Source organism: Hemitrygon akajei, chromosome 6 (genome assembly GCF_048418815.1).
Source record: "Hemitrygon akajei chromosome 6, sHemAka1.3, whole genome shotgun sequence".
NCBI classification, from domain to species: Eukaryota; Metazoa; Chordata; class Chondrichthyes; order Myliobatiformes; family Dasyatidae; genus Hemitrygon; species Hemitrygon akajei.
Genome location: NC_133129.1, coordinates 35,817,331 through 35,839,705, shown reverse-complemented (window position 1 = coordinate 35,839,705; position 22,375 = coordinate 35,817,331). Strand labels below are relative to the sequence as shown.

The 22,375-nt window shown below is 45.0% G+C and overlaps 1 protein-coding gene across 3 annotated transcripts in view; it reads right to left on the bottom strand.

Moving 5' to 3' along the window:
* The window catches only part of LOC140728951 (solute carrier family 22 member 4-like), a 147,681-nt gene that overhangs the window by 45,472 nt on the left and 79,834 nt on the right, over nt 1-22,375 (bottom strand). For all 3 annotated transcript variants that reach the window (XM_073048084.1, XM_073048083.1, XM_073048085.1), the window contains one exon: nt 14,513-14,613. In XM_073048084.1, the coding sequence (XP_072904185.1) occupies nt 14,513-14,613 (101 nt within the window). The remainder of the gene's footprint in view (nt 1-14,512; nt 14,614-22,375) is intronic.

The window sequence follows — 22,375 nt, the reverse complement described above, 5'->3', positions numbered from 1 at the left end:
ATTTCCACAGTGAACTCTCTGTCCTTAACCTTCTTGACTTTTCCAATAAAGTTCAGCATCAATGCATGGAGAACCACCTTATTTTTTCAGTCAGTTCATCACTAATTGTTAATTGATTGCTAATATAATTGGCTTAGCACAGCATTGTGGGTCAAAGGGCCTATGCTGACTGGTCTATGATCTATGTTCTATGTTCCATATTCTAATACAGAATTTTAGATTCACATTCAGTGCAACAGTTTCAGATAACGATTCTTCTATTTCCACCTTCACCTGCTCTCAACTTATTTTTTATATTTTACTTACCACATTGCCACTCCTTTTTGTATTCTCCATTTTTTAAAAAGTTCATTTAATGATTGCCCCTTACTATTCATATTTTGGAATCTGGGCTTCAGCAGCAACACCAGCATTTATGACCATGCCTAATTGCCCTTGGGAAGGTGGGAGTGAGATGCTTTCTTGAACTGCTGCAGTTCTTCGAGCGTAGGTGCTTGCAAAGTGCAGTTGGGGAGTGACTTCCAGGATTTCAACCCAGCGGTGATGAGAGACCTCCAAGTTAGTATACTGTGCAACTTAAAGGGGAACCTACACATGCAGGCTGAGCCCATATGCCTTAAGGCTTTGTACATCTGAATGGTAGCAATTGCAAGCTCGTGAGATACTATATGAGTAGTCTAGGCAAGGCATAAACATAAGAGATTCAGCAGATGCTCCAAATACAAGGCAACATACACAAAATGCTGGAGGAACTCAGCTGGACAGGCAGCATCTATGGGGAGAATAACCAGATGGTGCTTTAGGGTGAGACCCTTCATCAGGATTGAAAGGAGGTGGGAAGAAGGCAGCAAAAATAAAAGCCACAGTAAATAAATTGACAAGTAGACCAGTCATTGTTGGAGCAGCCATTGTTGTGAGTGGCTCAGTAGTTAAAGTGGGAGTTTCAGGCTTTAGCTCAAAGGAGGCTTTGGCTCAGATGAAGCACTGGCTCTGGGTAAGTTTCTGTTAAGTTTCTCCTTTTTCTTACTGTGTCAGAGGTACTTAGTGTAGCTTAAATAGCCATTGTGTGCTCTTCATGCCAGATGTTAGAGTCCTGGCCAGGGAACTACATCTGCATGAAGTGCATCCAACTGCAATTCCTTGAAGACCGTGTTAGGGATCTGGAGCAGCAGCTGGGTGACTTTTGGCTTGTGTGGGAGAGTGAGGAATTCACTGAATGGAATTACAGGGAAGTAGTCACCCCTAAGTTGCAGGAGGCGAGTAGGTGGGTGACTGTCAGGAGAAGGAATAGGAAGGTGAATAGGCAGTTAGTGCAGAACAACGGTGTGGCCATTGGTCTATAGAATGTGTATACTGTTTTGGATACTGTTCTGGGGTATGACCTCCCAGGAGAATACCACGGAGATCAAGTTACTGGCACTGAGCATGGGTCTGTGGTGCAGAAGGGAAGGAGAGAGAAGAGGGTAGCGGTAGTCAGAGAAACAGACGGGAGATCCTGTGGATGTGATCGGGACACCTGGATGCTATGTTACCTCCCAGATGCCAGGGTCAGGGACATCTCAGATCACGTTGTTACGAATGTGTCACAACTCTGAGGGGCCAAAGGGTACAAAGTCACCCCCTCCTTTTTGAGAATCGCAAGATCGCTATTAATTCGGGTCTGGGACCCAGGAAAAGAGAGAGAGACACGCAGAATCCACAAGGTTTTGGAATGTGTCCTGGCCTCAGTGAAACAAAGCCACTGATAATGGCCATTGTCTCTTGGAGACGGAATTGTGTATTGAATACTGTACTATTCATTGAAGCCCTCAGGGGACAACCAGAGTGGGCTGGTTGAGGGGTTGCATCATCCCAACCTGATTGACATCTGAGACCCCGTGAATAAGGATAAAAGAGGGTCTGGGGAACAACCCCTTTAGATGCACCAGGAGAAACGCTGGAAAGCCAGCGACAGCATTTTATAGCGAATGCCGGTGAGGGCCCGTGTGCGTCCTCCCTTGCCAGGGTGGTGGACTCATCATGGAAGAATGGCTTAGCTAAAGGAGAGGCCACAAGTGAACGGCCACACCAACGAGACTCCTGACGGATCGAAATCATAAAAAGGAAAGCCGGCAAGTTTCTAAAAATCTCTCTCTCTCCAACAAAGGCTGCAGCCTGAATGAACTGAGTGACTTTTATATTTCCATCAGACAATACATTATCCCCTAGAAACGATAGAGCTATTTCTTATTGATTATTATTATACCCGCACTTTTAGATTTAGTATTGACGACGTATATTATCTATATGTTTGCATTGATATTATTTTTGTGTATTTTTACTGATAAATACTGTTAAAAATAGTACCATCAGACTTCAACGGACCCCTCTATCTTTGCTGGTAAGTGACCCAGTTACAGGGTTCGTAACAAAGTGGGGGCCTCGTATCGAGATTTGATACCAAATTGGAGGGCCAGTGAATCGGGCTTTTAAGACCAAACTTGGATCTGGTTGCGCGGGTAACCAGACGGGAAACCAGCAAAGATGGACGTGGATGAATTTATAGAAAACCCGACTCTGGAGGCGCTAGAGGCTGCCACAAAGTCGGACTTGATAAATATTGCGAAAGGACTAAATCTCGCAGAGGTGAGGTTGTCGATGAAAAAGTGGGAGGTGCGGAGGGCCATAACTCAGTATTATATTGTGAAGAAAGTGTTTTCTGCTGAGGTATTGGAAAATATCCCTGAAAAGGCACCAGCTAGTGGGACGGCTCAGTTAGAATTGGAGAAATTAAGGTTGGAACATGAAATTAAGTTAAAGCAGCTGGAAGCAGCTGAAAAGGAAAAAGAAAGAGCCAACAAGCAAAGGGAGTATGAGCTCCAGCTAAAGGAGTTAGAGGTGAAAAGGGAGAAGGAAAGAGCTGAAAAAGAGCAGGATAGAGCTGAGAAGCAGAGGGAGCATGAAATTCAGTTAAAACAGCTGGAAGCAGCTGAAAAAGAGAAGGAAAGGGCCGAGAAAGAGAAGGAGAGAGCCGAGAAGGAGAGAGAGTATGAGGAGAAAGAGAAACAGAGGCAACATGACTTGGACATGGAGAAGTTAAGGCAAGAGCGAAGAGCTCAAGGGTCAGACCGAGAGGAGCGGTTTAATGTTAGTCGGGAGTTTAGATTAGTACCTCCGTTCGAGGAGATGGATGTTGATAGTTATTTCTTGCATTTTGAAAAGGTGGCAGTGAGTCAGAAGTGGCCCAGAGATCAGTGGGTGGCGTTGTTACAAAGTGTGTTAAAAGGGAAGGCACAACGGGCATATGCGGCGTTGTCCATGGAGGAGGAAGAGTCGGAGAATTATGAGAAAGTAAAGGAGGCCATTCTTTGGACCTACGAATTGGTACCTGAGGCCTATAGACAAAAGTTCAGAAATTTAAAGAAAGTGTGGAATCAGACGTATACCGAGTTTGCCTATGAGAAGGGTGTGCTCTTGGATCGCTGGTGTGCAGCAGAAATAGTGGAAGAAGATTGTTGGCGTCTCAGGGAGTTAATTCTGATTGAGGAATTTAAAGGTTGTGTTTCAGATGATATCCGGATGTATTTGAATGAGAAGCCGAATAAGTCCATCTCCGAATTTGCTAGGTTCACAGATGAATATGCCCTAACCCACAAGACAAAGTTTTCCTCGAATAAAAGTTACCAGAGAGACCGTGGGAACGGTAGAGAAAGCCCGCCAGCTGAGGCAGAGATCCCGCCGGGAGCTAGTGGTAAAATTGAGGAGGAGAGGCAAGACCGCAGGAGAGGTCCTGGCTTGACCTGTTTTAATTGTGGAAAGGTGGGTCATATTGCATCTAAGTGCCTTGCTCCGAGGAAGGAGACAGGAAAATGAAAAGCAGCAATCCCTACAGGATGTGTTGTGGTGATCAGTAGATCGACGAGAGAGCCCCAGGTAGACAGAGTACGAGAAGGGTCTGAGAAATATATTTCAGAAGGAACTGGGTCTGTGAGAGAGGGAGACACACCAGTTCCAGTGCGGATCTGGAGAGACACGGGAGCGGAGCTGTCATTGATTAGCAGTAAGGTACTGGATTTTGGTCACAAGACTGGAGAGGTGGCTTTGAGAGGCATAGGAAAAGGGACAGAAGCGGTGCCCTTGCATAGGATCATTATAAATTGTGAGCTGGTATCTGGACCAGTTGAAATAGGGGTGTGATCAGAATCTTCGAGAACTGACGTAGACATCCGTCTGGGTAATGATTTAGCTGGTGGTGACGTTTGGTCGGCTATGGAGCTGCCGAGCCAGCATGTAGGTGTTGCGGACCCGCCCCTAGATTCCAAGATCTATCCCGCATGCGTGACCACTAGCAGCATGTCGAGAAAGGCAGCTGAGAAAGAGACCAGTTTAAATCCGGCCAGTATCGATTTGGCCGAGACATTTTTACCGACCCTGTACCAAGGGGAGTTAGAGGGTGGTAAAACGGAGAATAGGAAAGTAAAAGAGAGTAAAGGAGAGGAGGTAGACCTTCCCTTAGCCAGGAGGAAATTTATAGAGGCACGAAGTAAAGATGAGAAACAGATAAGGCTGTTAAAAGGTCCAGGGTTGGATATGGATGATCTGTCTGGTTTGGCAGAACTGTTTGAAGAAGTTGAAAATTCTAAAGGTGTTCCCGATAATGAAATGAGGGCAGTCCTAGATGAAAAGGGTGCCCTTACCTTGAAGAAGTCTGCTGGGTTGGCACATGAGGTTGTTTCAGCCCGCGGGGTTGAGTTTACTCCGGAAGGGAGTTGCCCAGAGAGTAACTGGGAGGATCAGGGGAATTTAGAATTTGAAAAGGGTACAGGTATTGAAAGCCTGGAAGAGGCAGATGTCCCGTCTGAGTGTGTTCAAGATGTGGATGCACGTGGTACTGAACCTAGTAATGGAGCTCAGAAAAAGTCTGAGATATTTGATTCAGTTGAAAAGGAATGCAGTCCTTGTGGGTCAGATGGACTTGGTTCAGTGAAGAAAGGGTTAACCTTGGTAATAGTGGGAAGTGAGAATTCCCAGTTGTTTGTGTTCGAAGGTGTGTTAAAAGTTAGTGAGGAGATAAAAGGTGGTGAGGTGAATATTATTATTGAAGGAAAAGGGAAAAGTGTAGTTCCTAAATTGAATGAAGAAAATTTAAAGTCCGGATTGGTGTCAGAAGCAGTAACCAGGCTACAGAGACAATGGCTTGGTAACGCGGTGCCTGTGAATCAATTACAGGTTGATTTGGAATGTAAAGGTGCCCCACACGCTATTGTTATTCAAGAGTGTGCTGTGAAGAGGCAGAATTTGAAGTGCTGTTTGGACCAAGAGTTTAAACTGAAAACTCATGCTAACAACTTGCTTAAAATTAAAGAATTGTGTGGAAATTCGGAAAATAGTCTAAGTTTAGAACACATTGTGGGGAAAATAACTCCTATGAAAGGAGCATGCAAAGGCCTATTCCACACTGGTATACAAGCTAACCACGTGGGAGTTAACTGGAAAAGGGGCGAGGGGTGACGGGATGCCATTTTAAACAACAGGATCCGGTTTTAAGGGATTTCGACAAAGCATGTGAATAATAAAGACAACCCCCATGGAAGATTGACTGTTAAGTTTGAAAGTAACATAAAGATTAGTATTTGCATGAACTTTTGTAGTATACACGTAAGCTAAGATCACAACTCTTTAGTTTTTGTTTGCTGAAGGAAAGGAATAAAAATAGGTGGTTATTAAATTGGAGTCTGATGCTACAAGAATTTATTAAGGTACAAGATGTTAAGATATTAAAGGAAGTGACAATGTAATCGCTAACTGTTTAGATGCTGAATTGAATGTATAACTGTATTACTCTGTAGTGAAAAAAAAACTCTTTTGTATTGTGTTAGATTCTAAAATCCTGTCAGGCTCTGTATTAATTCATTTTTACCGATGGTAAAAATCTTTGAAGGAAGGGGGTGTTACGAATGTGCCACAACTCTGAGGGGCCGAAGGGTACAAAGTCGCCCCCTCCTTTTTGAGAATCGCAAGATCGCTATTAATTCGGGTCTGGGACCCAGGAAAAGAGAGAGAGACACGCAGTATCCACAAGGTTTTAGAATGTGTCCTGGCCTCAGCGAAACAAAGCCACTGATAACGGCCATTGTCTCTTGGAGACGGAATTGTGTATTGAGTACTGTACTATTCATTGAAGCCCTCAGGGGACGACCAGAGTGGGCTGGTTGAGGGGTTGCATCATCCCAACCTGATTGACATCTGAGACCCCGTGAGTAAGGATAAAAGAGGGTCTGGGGAACAACCCCTTTAGACGCACCAGGAGAAACGCTGGAAAGCCAGCGACAGCATTTTATAGCGAACGCCGGTGAGGGCCTGTGTGCGTCCTCCCTTGCCAGGGTGGTGGACTCATCATGGAAGAATGGCTTAGCTAAAGGAGAGGCCACAAGTGAACGGCCACACCAACGAGACTCCGACGGATCGAAATCATAAAAAGGAAAGCCGGCAAGTTTCTAAAAATCTCTCTCTCTCCAACAAAGGCTGCAGCCTGAATGAACTGAGTGACTTTTATATTTCCATCGGACAATACATTATCCCCTAGACAACGATAGAGCTATTTCTTATTGATTATTATTATACCCGCACTTTTAGATTTAGTATTGATGACGCATATTATCTATATGTTTGCATTGATATTATTTTTGTGTATTTTTACTAATAAATACTGTTAAAAATAGTACCATCAGACTTCAACTGACCTCTCTATCTTTGCTGGTAAGTGACCCAGTTACAGGGTTCGTAACAAGGTCCACAGCATTTTGGAGAGGGAGGGAGAACAGCCAGATGGCTTGGTACATATTGGCACCAATGACATAGGAAGGAAAAGCAATGAGGTTCTGAAGAGAGAACTTAGAGAGCTAGATAGAAAGCTGAGAAGCAGGACCTCCAGGGTAGTAATTTCTGGATTGCTACCTAAGCCATGTCCCAGGGAGGGTAGAAACAGGATGACCTGGCAGATAACTGCAGGGCTGAGAAGCCGGTGCAAAGGGCAGGACTTCAGATTCTAGGATCATTAGGATTTCTTCTAGGGCAGATATAACCTGTACAAAAGGGATAGGCTGTACCCAAACTCAAGGGGGACCAATATTCTCGCAGGTGGGTTTGTTAGAGCTGTTGGGGAGGGTTTAAACTAATATGGCAGGGGGATGGGAACTGGAGAGAAGGGACTCAAGACAGAACGGATGGTTAAAAAAAAACATAGATAGTGTGCAACACCCTTCATCAGGACTAATTTAGCAGGGAGATGGGAGCCTTGCTGAAGGATCTGGGCCCAAAACGTCCACTGTACTCTTTTCCATAGATACTGTCTGGCTTGCTGAGTTCCTTCAGCATTTTGTGTGTGTTGTTTGGATTTCCAGCATCTGCAGATTTTCTCTTGCTAAAGGTAACGTGCAGTCAGACTGTCAGGAAGGACAGGTAGATGACAGGATGAAAGTGCAGCCAGCAGGGTAAGTATTAGTGCACTTGGGATGCAGAATCAAAAAGGGTAACAAATAAAGTACTCAGTGTTATATCTCAATGCATGGAGTATAAGAAATAAGGTGAATGATCTTGTTGCACTATTTCAGATTGTCAGGTCTGATGTTATGGCCATCACTGAATCGTGGCTGAAGGGCGGTGGTAGCTGGGAGCTGAATGTCCAAGGTTACACATCGTATCAGAGAGACTGGAAGGTTGGCAGAGGAGGCGACATGGCTCTGCTGGTAAAGAATGGCATCAAATCATTAGAAAGATGTGACATAGGATTGGAAGCTGTTCAATCCTTCTGGGTTGAGTTCAGAACTGCAAGGGTAAAAGGACACTGATGGCAGTTATATACAGGCCTCCCAACAGTAGCTGAAATGTGGATTACAGGTTACAATGAGAAATAGAAAAGGCATGTCAAAGGGGCAATGTTATTATAGTCGTGAGAGATTTTAACATGAAGGTAGATTGGAAAATTCGGGTTGGTAATGGATCCCAAGAGACTGAATTTGTTGAATGCCTATGAGATGGCTTTTCAGAGCAGTTTGTTGTTGAGCCTACTAGCAGATCAGCTATACTGGATTGGGTGTTATGTAATGAATGGGAGACGAAAAATGACGAAGGTGCAGGATAGATGTATTCCAAAAACAAAGAAATATTCAAATAGCAAAATAGTACAACTGAGGCTGACAAGAGACGTCAAAGCTAAAAGCAAAAGGGAGGGCATACAACAAAGCAAAAATTAGCGGGAAGACAGAGGATTGGGAAGCTTTTAAAAACCAACAGAAAGCAACTAAAAGAATCATTAGGAGGAAAAAGATGAAATATGAAAGCAAGCTACCAAACAATATCAAGGTAGACTGAAAAAGCATTTCAAGTATATAAAAGAGAGATGAAGGACCACTAGAAAGTGAGGGCGGAGAAGAAATAACAGGGACAAGGAGATGGCAGATGAAATAAGTATTTTGCATCAGTCTTCACTGTGGAAGATAGTAGCAGTGTGCTAGGTGTTGAAGGGTGTGAGGGAAGATAAGTGAGTGCAGTTATTAATAGAGAGAAGGTGCTCAAAAAACCCAGAAGACCTAAAGGTACGTAAGTCACCTGGACCAGATGAATTACACTCTAGGGTTCTGAAAGAGATAGTGGTAGAGATTGTGGAGGCATTAGTAATGATCTTTCAATAATCATTGGACTCTGCCATGGTTCCAAAGGACTAAAAAAATTGCAAATGTCACTCCACTCTTTAAGAAAGGAGAGAGGCAGCAGAAAAGAAATTATACACAAGTTTTCCTGCCATTAGTGTTTGTGAAGATGTTGGAGTCAATAGTTAAGGACGAGGTTATGGAGTACTTGTTGACACAAGAGAAGATAGAACAAAGTCAGCACGGATTCTTTAAGGGAAAATCCTCCCTGACAAAACTGTTGAAATTCTTTGAGGAGATTACAAGTAGGATAGATATAGGGATGCACTGGATGTTGTATATTTGGACTTTCAGAAGGCCTTTGACAAGGTGCCACACATGAGGTAGTTTACCAAATCAAGAGTCCATGGTATTACAGAAAAGTTACCAACATGGTTAGAACAATGGGTGATTGGTAGGAAGCAGTAACTGGGAATAAAGGGTGCATGTCTGGTTGGCTGCCAGTGACTAGTGGTGTTCTACAGGGGTCGGTGTTGGGACTGCTTCTTTTTATGCATGATTTAGATGATGGAATAGATGGATATGTTGCAAAGTTTAAGATGATACAAAGATTGGTGGAGCTGTAGGTAGAAGGTAGGAAACAGGAAGGCTGCAGAGGAGAATAGATCAGAAAGTGGCAACTGAAATATAATGTTGGAAAATTTGGTAGAAGAAATAAAGGTGCAGACTATTTTCTAAATGGGGAGAAAATTCCAAAAATTTGAGATGCAAGGGGATTTGTGAGTCCTTAGGCAGAAATCCCGAAATGTTAACTTGCAGGTTGAGTCAGTGGCGAGGAAGGCAAATGTAATGCTAGCATTCATTTCAAGAGATCTAGATTATAAGAGCAAGGATGTGATGCTGAGTTTTATAAGGCACTGGACAGGCCTCACCTTGAGCATTATGAACAATTTTGGAAACCCTATCTAAGAAATTATGTATTAGCGTTAGAGATGGTTCAGAGGTGGTTCAGAAGGATGATTCCAAGAATAAAAGGGTTATCATATGAGGAATGTTTGATGGCCCTGGGCCTGTAATCGCTGGAATTTAGAAGGATGGGGGGGGTATTCCAAAGTAGATGTGGAAAGGTTGTTTCTTATGGTGGGTTAGTCTAGGACATGAGGACACAACCTCATGATTGAGGAGCACCCTTTTAACACAGAGATGTGGAGAATTTTTTTTATCCAGAGGGTTGTGAATTTGTGGAATTTGTTTCCACAGGCAGCTGTGGAGGCCAAGACGTTGGGTGTATTTAAGGCGGAGCTTGATAGATTCTTGATTGGCCATGTCATCAAAGATTGAAGAAAGCTGGGGAGTGGGGCTGAGGAGGGGAAAAAAGGATCAGCCATGATTGAATGGTGGAGCAGTGGGCCAAATGGTGGAAAAGGTTTAAGAAAAAGGAATCTGATAGGAGAGGTGAGTGAACCACAGGAGAAAGGGAAGGAGGAGGGGCATCAGAGGCAGGTGATGGGCAACTCTCCAACCTGACAGCATGAACATCAATTTCTCTAATTTCCAATAATTTCCTTCTCTCTTTTTCATTCCCCATTCTGGCTCCTCTCTCGCCCCCTCTTTTTTCCTTGTCTACTCATCACCTCCATCTGGTACCCCTATCCATCCCTTTCGTCCATGGTCCTGATGAACGGACTCAGCCCAAAAGACGAACTGCTTATTTCCCTCCAGAGATGCTGCCTGACCTGCTGAGTTCCTCCAGCATTTTGTGCATGTTACCTAGGCAAGTCACTGCATTACATTTTGTAGAAGTTAAACTTTGGTACCTCGGTGGGCTGGTAAAGGCAGGAATTGATGCCAAGGGTGATGAATAGGTTGCTTTATCCTGGATGCAAGCAGCTATTACCCTTCCACCATCAGACTGCAACAGTTACTACCCCTCAAACATCAGGCTTTTGAACCAAAGGGAGAACATCACTCAAATTCACTTGTGCTATCATTGAAATGTTCCCATAACCTATGGACTCACTTTCAAGGACTCTTCATCTCAGGTTCTTGATAATTAAAGTTTCAAAGTTTCAAAGATTCATTTTTATTATCGAAGTATGAACACAGAATACAACTCAGAGACCCGGCTGTTTCAGATCGCCATGAAATACCGAAATCCCGTGGAGGTTGAAAGAAAAGGCATGACACCTCCCCCCCCCCCCCCCCCCCCCCCCCCCACCGCACGATAAAGAACAAAACTTGCAAACCCCAAACCCCCGAAGCCCCACCCATGCAAAAACAGTGAAAGTAGCATCAAGCCTCCATGCCCTTTCTTGCACACAAAGAATCTAACAGATAGCTCACACAGAAAAACACCAATAAGAACATCAGACCACAAACCCCATAGACGGAGGGCGGAACAAAGTCATGATGGTGATTAACAGCGACTCTTGCTTGCCTCTTTGGAAACAGCTCTATTCCTATCTTTGATATTTCTTTTTTTCCTTTTCAAGGTTCTTTTGAAGACCCTGACCTGGAGTTACACTCTGATTTCAGTTCTTTGCGGGAATGGGACCCACTGTCAGGGCCACACAACACACACAAAATGCTGGTGGAACTCAACAGGCCAGGCAGCATCTATAAGGAGAAGTACTGTTGATGTATTGGGCCGAGACCCTTCATCAGGACTAACTGAAAGGAAAGATAGTAAGAGATTTGAAAGTAGTGGGGGGGGGGGGGGAATGCGAAGTGATAGGAGAAGACCGGAGGGGGTGGGATGAAGCTAAGAGCTGGAAAGGTGATTGGCGACAGTGATACAGAGCTGGAGAAGGGAAAGAATCTTGGGACGGGAGGCCTCAGGAGAAAGAAAGGGGGGGGGGAGCACCAGAGGGAGATGGAGAACAGGCAAACAACTAAATATGTCAGGGATGGGGTAAGAAGGGGAGGAGGGGCACTAACAGAAGTTAGAGAAGTCAATGTTCATGCCATCAGGTTGGAGGTTACCCAGCCGGTATATAAGGTGTTGTCAAAATGAATCCAAACTCAGGATTTGTTACGAGACGTTACGAGACGTACTAAACTGCACCAGTTTCCGGAGTTTAGATGCTCTAACTCTAAAGCCGGCTAGATGGTGTGGCCACTTTAAAGACTCAGAACCGTACAACTAATTGGCAATCATGTTTTGGGTGCCAAGAATTGAGTATTTAAAGAGCACCTGAATGGAGCTTCAGTGCTGTCTCATAAGCAGAACCAGAGATATTGGCTAACATTTTGTTTTGTACTCAGTTCTCAATTTAGTTTTACTCCATGTCTCAAACCTAGCCTCAGATACTCCAACACAAGTCCCAACTATCCTCACCAAGGACTTGTCACAGAGAGAAAATGGTGACTTCATTATCTGTGTGAGAGCTCAAGCCCAATGGCCAAGTAGTGGAAAAAAACTCTTTGAGGGAGGGAACTGAAGTTACTGTTTCCAAGGAGAAGGATCCTGAAGAGGGGTACTCATGAATTGCAATGGTCTCAGCAAACTGATACTGAGCCCCTGTCGAGTCCACAGATTCCCAAGGAGCAAATTATCATTAGCCGTTCAGCTCTGGTTATCACACAGTGCAGACCATTTAATTCATAAGGGTTGATGAGATTAAGGAAAATCTCATAAAGAGATTTAGGAAAAAAGATCATGGGAATTTTTCAAAGCCTATCAAGCACATTTGATGTTTGACTCCTGAAGATAAATGAAATATTAAGTATTAGCAAGAATTGAGATCAGTGCCATATACATATTCTTCATTTCAAAGAATGTATTCAAACTTTGGTCAGCAGTAAACAATTCCAAGAATCCTGCTTCCTCAACATATTTTCCTCAAGTCTCACAGTGTAGCCCAGGGGTGTCAAACTCATTTTAGGTCACGGGCCGGATTGAGCAAAATGCAGCTTCATGCGGGCCGGATCAGTCGGACGCGTGCGAACGCAGCTTTCGTTGCCTCCGTTTTTTCAGCCTGCTCTCATGTGTCTCAGTCTCTGCTATAACTACAAAGTGTTTCACTTTACAAATTCCATTACTTATGAAGAAGACTGCCGAGCAAGACTGCCGAATAAACACTAAAAACCCTGAAAACCTGGTACCTGAATAAACTCAGCATTAGCCATATCATACGCCATAGGCGCTTCGATTACTGGGGCCAGCTTTAATAGTAATTAGATATTATCTTGCGGGCCAAAGATAATTCCACCGCAGGCCGGATTTGGCTCGCGGGCCTTGAGTTTGACATATATGGTGTAGCCCATAAGCTTTTTTCTTTCATGGGTGATTGATTTCAAAGTAATAGAATTTTACAATCTTTCAAAGTATCCAATTCTGAATTAACTGCCAAATTCATGTGACACACTTCGGAATATGCACCATCCCAGATGCACTACATAAAAAATGCCGATATTCTTCAATTATGTGCATGATAATACACGTGTCTAACCAAAGTTGTGCAATGATATGCAATATTATTACATGATTCAAGATTTAAATAGGTCATGCCTGGGTAATATCATTGATTTCAGACATGAACTGATACATCTCCTGTATGCATTCTTCTGGTACACAGTGACTGAGCTAAAGAAGAGCTGTGCACTGCTCCTGAACTATCTGATCATAATCTGGTTTTGCTTTTCTCTTGACAGACACTGCACATTCTCTGTAGTGTCAGTAACAGATTTGCAAAAGATCCCATAATTATAGCTTGGGTGCAAGATCTCTTTTGGAGTTTCCCCTGAATGCTTAATTTTGTCTGCCTTTACTTTAGAATGGCTTTCAGTCCTGCTTGCACGTAACGCTCAATGTATAAACAATATTCTCTTTTGTTTTTGTGTTAACATGCTAAGATTGCAATATTTCTTGTTAGAAAATCAATGAACATTTGGTGAAAGCACCACAATATTAATACGTAAACACGAGGAAATCTGCAGATGCTGAAAATTCAAACAACACACACAAAATGCTGGTGGAACACAGCAGGCCAGGCAGCATCTATAGGGAGAAGCGCTGTCGACGTTTCGGGCCGAGACCCTTCGTCAGAAGTTAGTCCTGACGAAGGGTCTCGGCCCGAAACGTCGACAGCGCTTCTCCCTATAGATGCTGCCTGGCCTGCTGTGTTCCATCAGCATTTTGTGTGTGTTGTTCTAACAATATTAATACTCTACTTCACATTAAATTTGTGACTGAGTAGAATTATAAACATACTTTACCAGAGTCAGAGACACCCAGAACAGTTTGTTCTTCAAACATGGAGAAAGGAGTATTCTGTCAAAGGTTTTCTTTGCAGTTGTTGAAAGACATGTAGTTTTATTACTCTGTACATCTCAAAATATTTGCAGTCACTTATTGCCTGCAGTGCTTTTGCAGGCTTCCATATTCATGATTCCTTTTCCAAATCATTCTGCTGCAATCCTGCATGTTTGTAATGGCTTTCAGTTACAAGTGTTGTTGTTTTACTTTGAAAAGTGCATCTATTTATTGCTTCAATAAAGCAGTGCCTGCTTCACTTTCTGAGAAAGGAGAACTCCTTTGTCTCTTTCAAACAAATCCTTTTCTTTTCACTTTCACTGCAAGTAGCTGAGAAATCAAGGCAACCCCTACACATTCTTGCATAAGTGGTCAACTTGAAATGCTTCCACAAGGTTTCTAATGAATCAACTAACTTAGTGTTAAAAGCTTCTCCATTTTCAAGGTAAGTGACTCCTCGGTAACATTTGTCATTAATGCAGTGTCAATACCCAAAGTCCAAAGTGACTTTAAGGATGAAGTCCTAAAATAGCTGAACATATATTTTATTAACTACCACAACTATAAATATAATTCTGACCATTAATCATTATGGTGAGAGCTCTTTGCTGAGAGAGTCTCTACTCACCACACAAGGAAAGAAAGAATTGTGACATTCCGTATATTTGATGTTTTAACCAAATCCAAGAAACTATATGGATATTTTTGATTATTTGAGGTATTCAGAAGCTAAAAGAAAGCATAAAAGACAAGTGAATTTTCAAAACTTGCATCATATAAACAATACTGTTGAGTGGATGCTTGTAAAACTGATCATGCATATTTTATATCAAATATTCCTTTTATCTAATCTGCTCCACTATGTAAATAATATTAAAAGGTATTGTTTTGAATAGAAACACAACATAACAAAAATTAAAAGCATCTTACATTTTAAAATAATACCCGAATCTCAAAGGAGGATCTCTGATATATTTATATAATATGGTCAGTCATAGTACCAGAATAACTAATCCCTGTTTTGAGGCAATGGCACCACACGTATTTAGAAATAAGTGTTTCTATTAAGTACTAACCATAAAATATGTTTTTTTATCCTATTATGCTGGGTGAAGTGCATTACTCTGAAATGCTGATCATCTGGTCATGAATTTGCCTACACGGATGACGCCTTTGTGATACTGAGCAGGGTTATAATGGTGTCATTCACCATGCAATGTAGATTTGGAGCATTTCCAGGAGAAATTAGTCCATGTGGTTCCAAAGCACTCTCTATCTGATTATGTTATAATAAAGAAAATCAAACAATCTCCAAATATTTGAAATCTGCCAAAAAAACAGACAATGGTGGAATGCAGGTTGACGAAGAAGGGTCTTTGAATGAACTGTTAACTTGTTTCTCTTATCCTGATGGACCGTTTCAATATCTCAGCAGCAATGTTTCCTCTGCAGCTGTTTGATTTGACGGAGATATTGTGAAAAGCTAGCAACCCAGTGATGGAAATCCAATTCAGGAAAATAACTCTCTTCTTCAGCATCCTCACCCCAGTACCACAGCTCACTCTAAGTACTAATCCCCTTCCAGTCCACATTTATCAACCAGCTTTTCTACCAACTACAGGGACTGATCACTCAGTCGCCATTTTCAGCCTTCCAGGTCTCAGTCTCAAGACCTGACTTCCCAACACTGAGCACAGATTTCTCGACTCATGAGTCTCTGGGTAACTCAATAATGTGATCACCAACCAATGAATATTGGTCTGATAACCACTGATCCAAACCTATGATCAACAATGGTAGGCCTTAAACATCAAACCCCTGGCCTACCATCAACCAGCAACTATAAGCCTAAAGCAACCACAACTATCCTCTCCCATACCCTCACCATCCTTCAAAAAATTGTGGATCTCACTTCCACGAGCTGTCAGTTTCTCCCTCAAATCTCTATGGATACCTGACCACTGCCTCCGATCTGTGGGCCTTTACCATGTGACACCAGCCTTCCATGGTAAGCCCAGGACTACTCTGATTTCCTTCATTCACTTCACACTAGCAAAGTGAGCAAAAGAAGTAATTTGCTTGGATAAAGCTGTTAGGTAGGGCCCAGTCTAACAGTCGTAGTGTCTTGGGCTTGACTGAATTGTCATGTGAGAAGCAGACAACTAAAATGATCATCAGCGAACCCCCTCTAATAGTTTTGAATGCTATGATTGGTGTCCGTTCAGTCCATGATGAACCATATAATCTTCCATTTGATCTCTCTACTGTTTCTTCAACCAGAGGGGATAACTTATTCAAATTCATTTACTGAACTATTCCTGCAACCTGTGTTCTCATTTTCAAGGACTCTTCATCTCGTGCTCTTGGTATTTATTGTTTATTTATTTATGAAATATTATTTTCTCAACTCAAGTTGGTAAAATGGGCATAGCCAAGAACACACATTTCTCAATTGCTAGGAACTTTTGGACTCTTCTAGTCGTGTTTAGTATCGTGGATTTCAGAAGATTTACATAGATATTGCTGTGTGGGATTAATTGTATCATGTTATTGTGTAGTGACTTTGGGATGATACCAATTGTAGATATTACTACTGGGGCAATGTACGTCCTGTTCATGTTTGATAGTCTTTCAATCTCCTCTTTTAATTCAGCATAATTTGGGTGTTTTCTGTATGTTATGTGTGCTTGGAATGGCTACATTTTATTAAATAGTTCTTGCTTGTTTATCCTTTAATATTGTATCTGGACAGTATTATGGATTGTTCTATCAGTAATAATGGATCAGTTGTAATAAAATTTGTAGGACTCTGTCTCTACAACTGAATCAGATTTGTATTTATAGTAAAGTATGGTCTTCTATGTGTTTGAATTCTAAATTGCAAGATTTTGGTGAATGACATTTGACATTTAATTGTGCCAGTGTACATAATCAGATTGAGATAAACTGCTGCAGGATCCTGCAATGTGTTGGATTGTTTCAGGTTCCTTGGCATTTTCTGTACTTAGGTCTTGTGGCGACCCACTTTCTGCGCAGGCGAACCGGCTCACAAATAGCCAGCGTGTGGGGGGAGGCTTTAGTAATGTACCTCCGATGTCATTTCTGCCCAGAGAGGGTGGGCGCTAGGGATTTAAATGCCAGCACTGCGAAGTTTGAATAAACTAGTCTTGAAACGACTTACCGACTGCGTGTCGTTATTTCAGCGCTGTGTGTAGCACATCGCTACATTGGTGACTCCGACGGTCCAAACGGGATTTGGACCAAAGATGGCCGACTCTTCATCTGTTCACGCAGTTTCGCTAAAACTGCCGACTTTCTGGACGCTGCGACCACGCGTGTAGTTTAGCCAAGCAAAAGCCCAGTTCCAGATTTGGCAGATATCCTCTGATTCCACGCATTACTACCATGTGGTGAGTGCCCTTGACCAGCAGACGGCCGCCCAGGTTGCGGATTTCATACATTCGCCCCCGGAAGAAGGCAAATATGAAGCATTCAAAGCGCTGCTCATTGGGACCTTTGGCCTCTCACGGCGTGAGCGGGGTGCCCGCCTGCTTCACCTGGATGGCTTGGGAGACAGACTGCCGTCAGCATTGATGAATGAGATGCTGTCCCTGGCTGATGGACACAAGCTCTGCCACATGTTCGAGCAAGCGTTCCTGGAGCAACTGCCCGAGGACATACATCTGCTGCTGGCCAACGCAGATTTCAGCGACCCCCGGAAGGTGGCAGCCCGGGCAGACGTGCTGTGGAAAGCCAAGAGGGAGAGCGTGGCGTCCGTTGGTCAGATTACCAGACCAGGCCCGGCAGGGGGGCACACACAACACAGAGGCAGGAGTGAGGAGGACAGCGAACAGTGGTGTTTCTACCACCAGTGGTGGGGCACAAAAGCCCGCCGTTGTCGCCCGCCCTGCAAGGGCCAGGGCCAGCTACCGCTAATGACTATGGCGGCTGGCCACCAGGACAGCCTCTTGTACGTCTGGGACAAACAGTCGGGACGCCGCTTCTTGGTCGACACCGGAGCGAAGATCAGCGTCTTGCCCCTGACGGGGTACGACACCCGCAACAGGAAGCCAGGACCCACCCTGAGGGCCGCAAACGGCAGCACGATACGGACCTACAGCACCCGCATAGTGCAGCTGCAGTTCGGCGCCAGCCGGTTCACGTGGGACTTCACTGGCCACGGTGGCCCAACCACTCCTGGGGGTGGACTTCTTGCGAGCTCACAGCCTGCTGGTCGACTTGCAAGGGAAAAGACTGGTACATGCCGAGACTTTCCAGACGTTCTCCCTGGGTGAAGCCAAGTTGCCGGCCCCACACCTGGACTCCATCACGCTGTCGGACAACAAATTCACCAGAATCCTGGCAGACTTCCCATTGATTCTGGCACCGCAGTTCACGGGCCATGCCTAGACACGGGGTACAGCACCACATTCCAACCCAGGGACCACCCCTCCACGCCCGCGCACGAAGGCTCCCCCCGGAAAAGCTCCGCCTGGCGAAGGAGGAATTCAAGTGGATGGAGGAATTGGGGATCATATGGCGGTCTGATAGCCCATGGGCCTCCCCCCTGCACATGGTGCCCAAAGCAACAGGGGGCTGGAGACCATGCGGCGACTATCGCAGGCTGAACGAGGCTACGACACCGGACCGCTACCCTGTGCCGCACATTCAGGACCTGGCAGCAAACCTGCACGACGCATGGATCTTCTCCAAGGTAGACCTCATCCACGGATACCATCAAATCCCGATGCATCCGGACGACGTCCCCAAAATGGCACTCATCACCCCTTTCGGCCTTTTCGAGTTCTTCCGCATGCCATTCAGCCTAAAGAATGCCACACAGACGTTTCAGCGGTTAATGGACATGGTGGGACGCGACCTGGACTTCGCTTTCATCCATTTGGACGACATCCTCATAGCCAGCAGCAGTCGTCAGGAGCATCGTCCCACCTCCGTCAACTCTACGCCCGACTGAGTGAATACGGCCTCACGATCAACCCGGCCAAGTGCCAGTTCAGTCTCGATACCATCAACTTCCTGGGCCACAGGATTACCAAAGACGGGGCAACACCTCTGCCCGCCAAGGTAGACGTGATCCGCCACTTTGCCTGGCCCAACACGGTCAAAGGCCTGCAGGAGTTCGTTGGTATGGTGAACTTCTACCACCGTTTCTTCCCCTCAGCAGCCCGTATCATGAGCCCTTTGTACACCCTGATGTCGGGTAAAGGCAAGGACATTACTTGGGACGAGGAGGCCGGGGCCGCTTTCGTTAAAGCCAAGGAAGCCTTGGCAGATGCCGCGATGCTGGTGCACCCCAGAACGGACGTTCCGACCGCACTCACGGTGGATGCATCCGACACAGCAGTCAGTGGGGTGCTGGAGCAGCTCATCGAGGGGTGCAGGCAACCCCTGGCATTCTTCAGCAAGCACCTACGACCACCCGAACTCAGGTACAGTGCTTTCGACCGGGAGCTGTTGGCGCTATACCTGGCGATCCGGCATTTCAGGTACTTCTTAGAAGGCAGGCCATTCACTGCGCTCACGGACCACAAACCGTTGACCTTCGCATTCACGAAGGTGTCCGATCCCTGGTCGGCTCGCCAGCAGCGACATCTGTCCTACATCTCGGAGTACACGACGGACATCCAGCATGTCTCGGGAGAGGACAACATCGTGGCGGACGCACTCTCCAGACCAGCTGTCCAGGCCCTGTCCCTGGGGGTGGACTATGTAGCACTGGCGGAGGCGCAGCAGGCTGACGACGAGATGCCCAGCTACAGGACTGCAGTCTCGGGTTTGCAGCTGCAGGACTTTTTCGTAGGTCCAGGTGAGAGGACCCTCCTGTGCGACGTGGCTACCGGCCAACCTCGCCCCATCGTCCCGGCAGCCTGGAGGCGGCGGGTTTTCTACTCCATACACAGTTTGGTGCACCCATCTATCAGGACAACCGTCTGGCTGGTCTCCAGCAAGTTTGCGTGGCACGGACTTCGCAAGCAGGTCAGTGAATAGGCCAGAACGTGCACGCAGTGCCAAACAGCCAAGGTCAGCGGCACACTAAAGCCCCGCCGCAGCAGTTCGAATCCACCCACCGGAGGTTCGATCACATTCATGTGGATGTCATGGGCCCCCTACCAGTGTCCCGAGGAGCACGGTACTTCCTAACGATGGTAGACCGGTTCACGAGGTGGCCAGAGGCGGTCCCGCTCACCGACACATCTGCCGATTCCTGCAACCTGGGTAGCATGCTTCGGGGGTACCGGCCCACATTACCTCCGACAGAGGTGCCCAGTTCACCTCCAGCCTGTGGTCGGCTGTGGCCAGCCTGTTGGGAACGCAGCTGCACCACACTACTGCCTACCACCCACAGTCGAACGGACTGGTGGAACGCTTCCACCATCACTTGAAGTCGGCTCTCATGGCCCGCCTGAGAGGACCTAACTGGGTGGATGAGCTTCCCTGGGTCCTGCTTGGAATTCGTACAGCGCCCAAAGAGGATCTACACCCCTCGTCGGCCGAGTTGGTGTACGGCGCGCCCCTGGCCGTCCCGGGAGAGTTCATACCAGCCCCAACGGGGCAAGAGGAAGAACCCGCAGCAGTCCTGGACAGGCTATGCGAAAGGCTCGGCAACCTGGCCCCCGTACCAACTTCACAGCACGGACGGACCCCGACCCATGTACCCAAAGATCTGCAGAACTGTAAGTTTGTGTTTGTGCGAAGGGGCGGACATCGGACACCGCTACAGCAGCTGTACGAGGGGCCGTTCAAGGTGATCACAACAATGGGTCCACGTACATTCTGGACATTGGGGGGAAGAGGTGGTTTTCACGGTGGACCGACTCAAACCAGCCCATGTGGACTTGGCGCAGCCGGTCGAGGTTCAGGCACCACAGCGCAGAGGCAGACCTCCCAAACAGAGGCTGATCCAGACTGTGGACGTTGGGGGGTGTATCGCCGGTTCTGGGGGGGGTTTATGTGGCGACCCACTTTCTGCGCAGGTGAACCGGCTCACAAATAGCCAGCGTGCGGGGGGAGACTTTAGTAATGTACCTCCGATGTCATTTCCGCCTGGAGAGGGCGGGCGCTAGGGATTAAATGCCAGCACCACGAAGTTTGAATAAACTAGTCTCGAAACGACTTACCGACTGCGTGTCGTTATTTCAGCGCTGTGTGTAGCACATCGCTACAGTCTTTTATTATGTATTTTTGTGTTAACCACCAGCTCTTTTACTGCCACAGGGAACCCTTCTGTGTCTGGGAAGAGGTCTCCAACTCTGAGCCAAGCATTCGATGCTTCCTTGTCTGCTAGATCATGGGGATGTCTTCCATGGAAGGTCATGCTCTTCCATTGGTTAAATTTTTCTTCAATAATGACATTGTCTTCATTTTTCTGGGTTGTGCTCTCATTTAAGTTTAGTGATGTATACTTATCAGAATTGCACATACTTGCGTGGAGTGCTGATTCCTGTCTTCATGATGAAAGTATAACCTCAGAAATTTTATCTGACTGTTGTGTAGATTTTTAATGTTTCTTGTTCCTCTTCCCCCTTCTGTCCTAGGTAGAGTTAATCTAAGCGTGGTCGAAATAACATAATGTTTTCTGAAATTTGTCATTTCAGTTATTTTTCTTTGTAAGTTTTTAAGCTTTGAAGTAAATTCTGTCAAAAGTTTTTCCTTTGTCATACTAAGATCTATTTTCTTTCCTTGTTGATATCCCAGATACTTTAATGCTTCATATTCATCCATCGGTTGTATCGTATCCTGCTGCTCTGTTTTATATTCTGTTAGCTCTATTGCACCTTTCTTTATGTTTAATGTTCTGCATTCAGTAAATTAGAGAGCAGGTTTAAAGCAAGACAGAACCATAGTGGACTTAGAGAGACACCTTGGAAAATACCTCAATTTATTTTGGTTGTTCCTTTTTGGTTGTTAATCGATAGTATGATTATACTACGCCAATGCTTCATCAGATGTTGCAGGAATTCCATAAGTATTGAGTGTAGTTTATATATATTAAGAAATTATATTCACCATGAGTGTGGGACAGAGTCAAATGCATTTTGGTCGTCAATATAGCAACATGAAAGACTTCTGATTTTCTGCTGGGCTTGATTTAGAATTATGGAATCTGTTATCAGTTGTTCTTTAAACCTTTTCATACCCTTATGGCATCCTTCCTGCTCTTCTGTAAGTGTATTGAGGTGATCTAAGTGAGTGGTGTTTAGTTGCGAGATGCATGATGTTATAATTTTATATAGAGTTTGTCAACAAGTAATAGGACGATATTTTGATGGCTCTTTTATGATTTCCCCTTTAAGTAAAATAAATGTTTACTTTCTTTCAAAAATTCAGTCACTTTTTCAGGATTTTTAAGAAAATTGTTGATATGCATTAATAGGTATGGATGAAGGCAAGTAAATTTTTTAAGACCAATAATTATGAATATTATCACAGCCAGTACTTTTCCAGTTGTGGGTGTTCTTATAACTTCTTT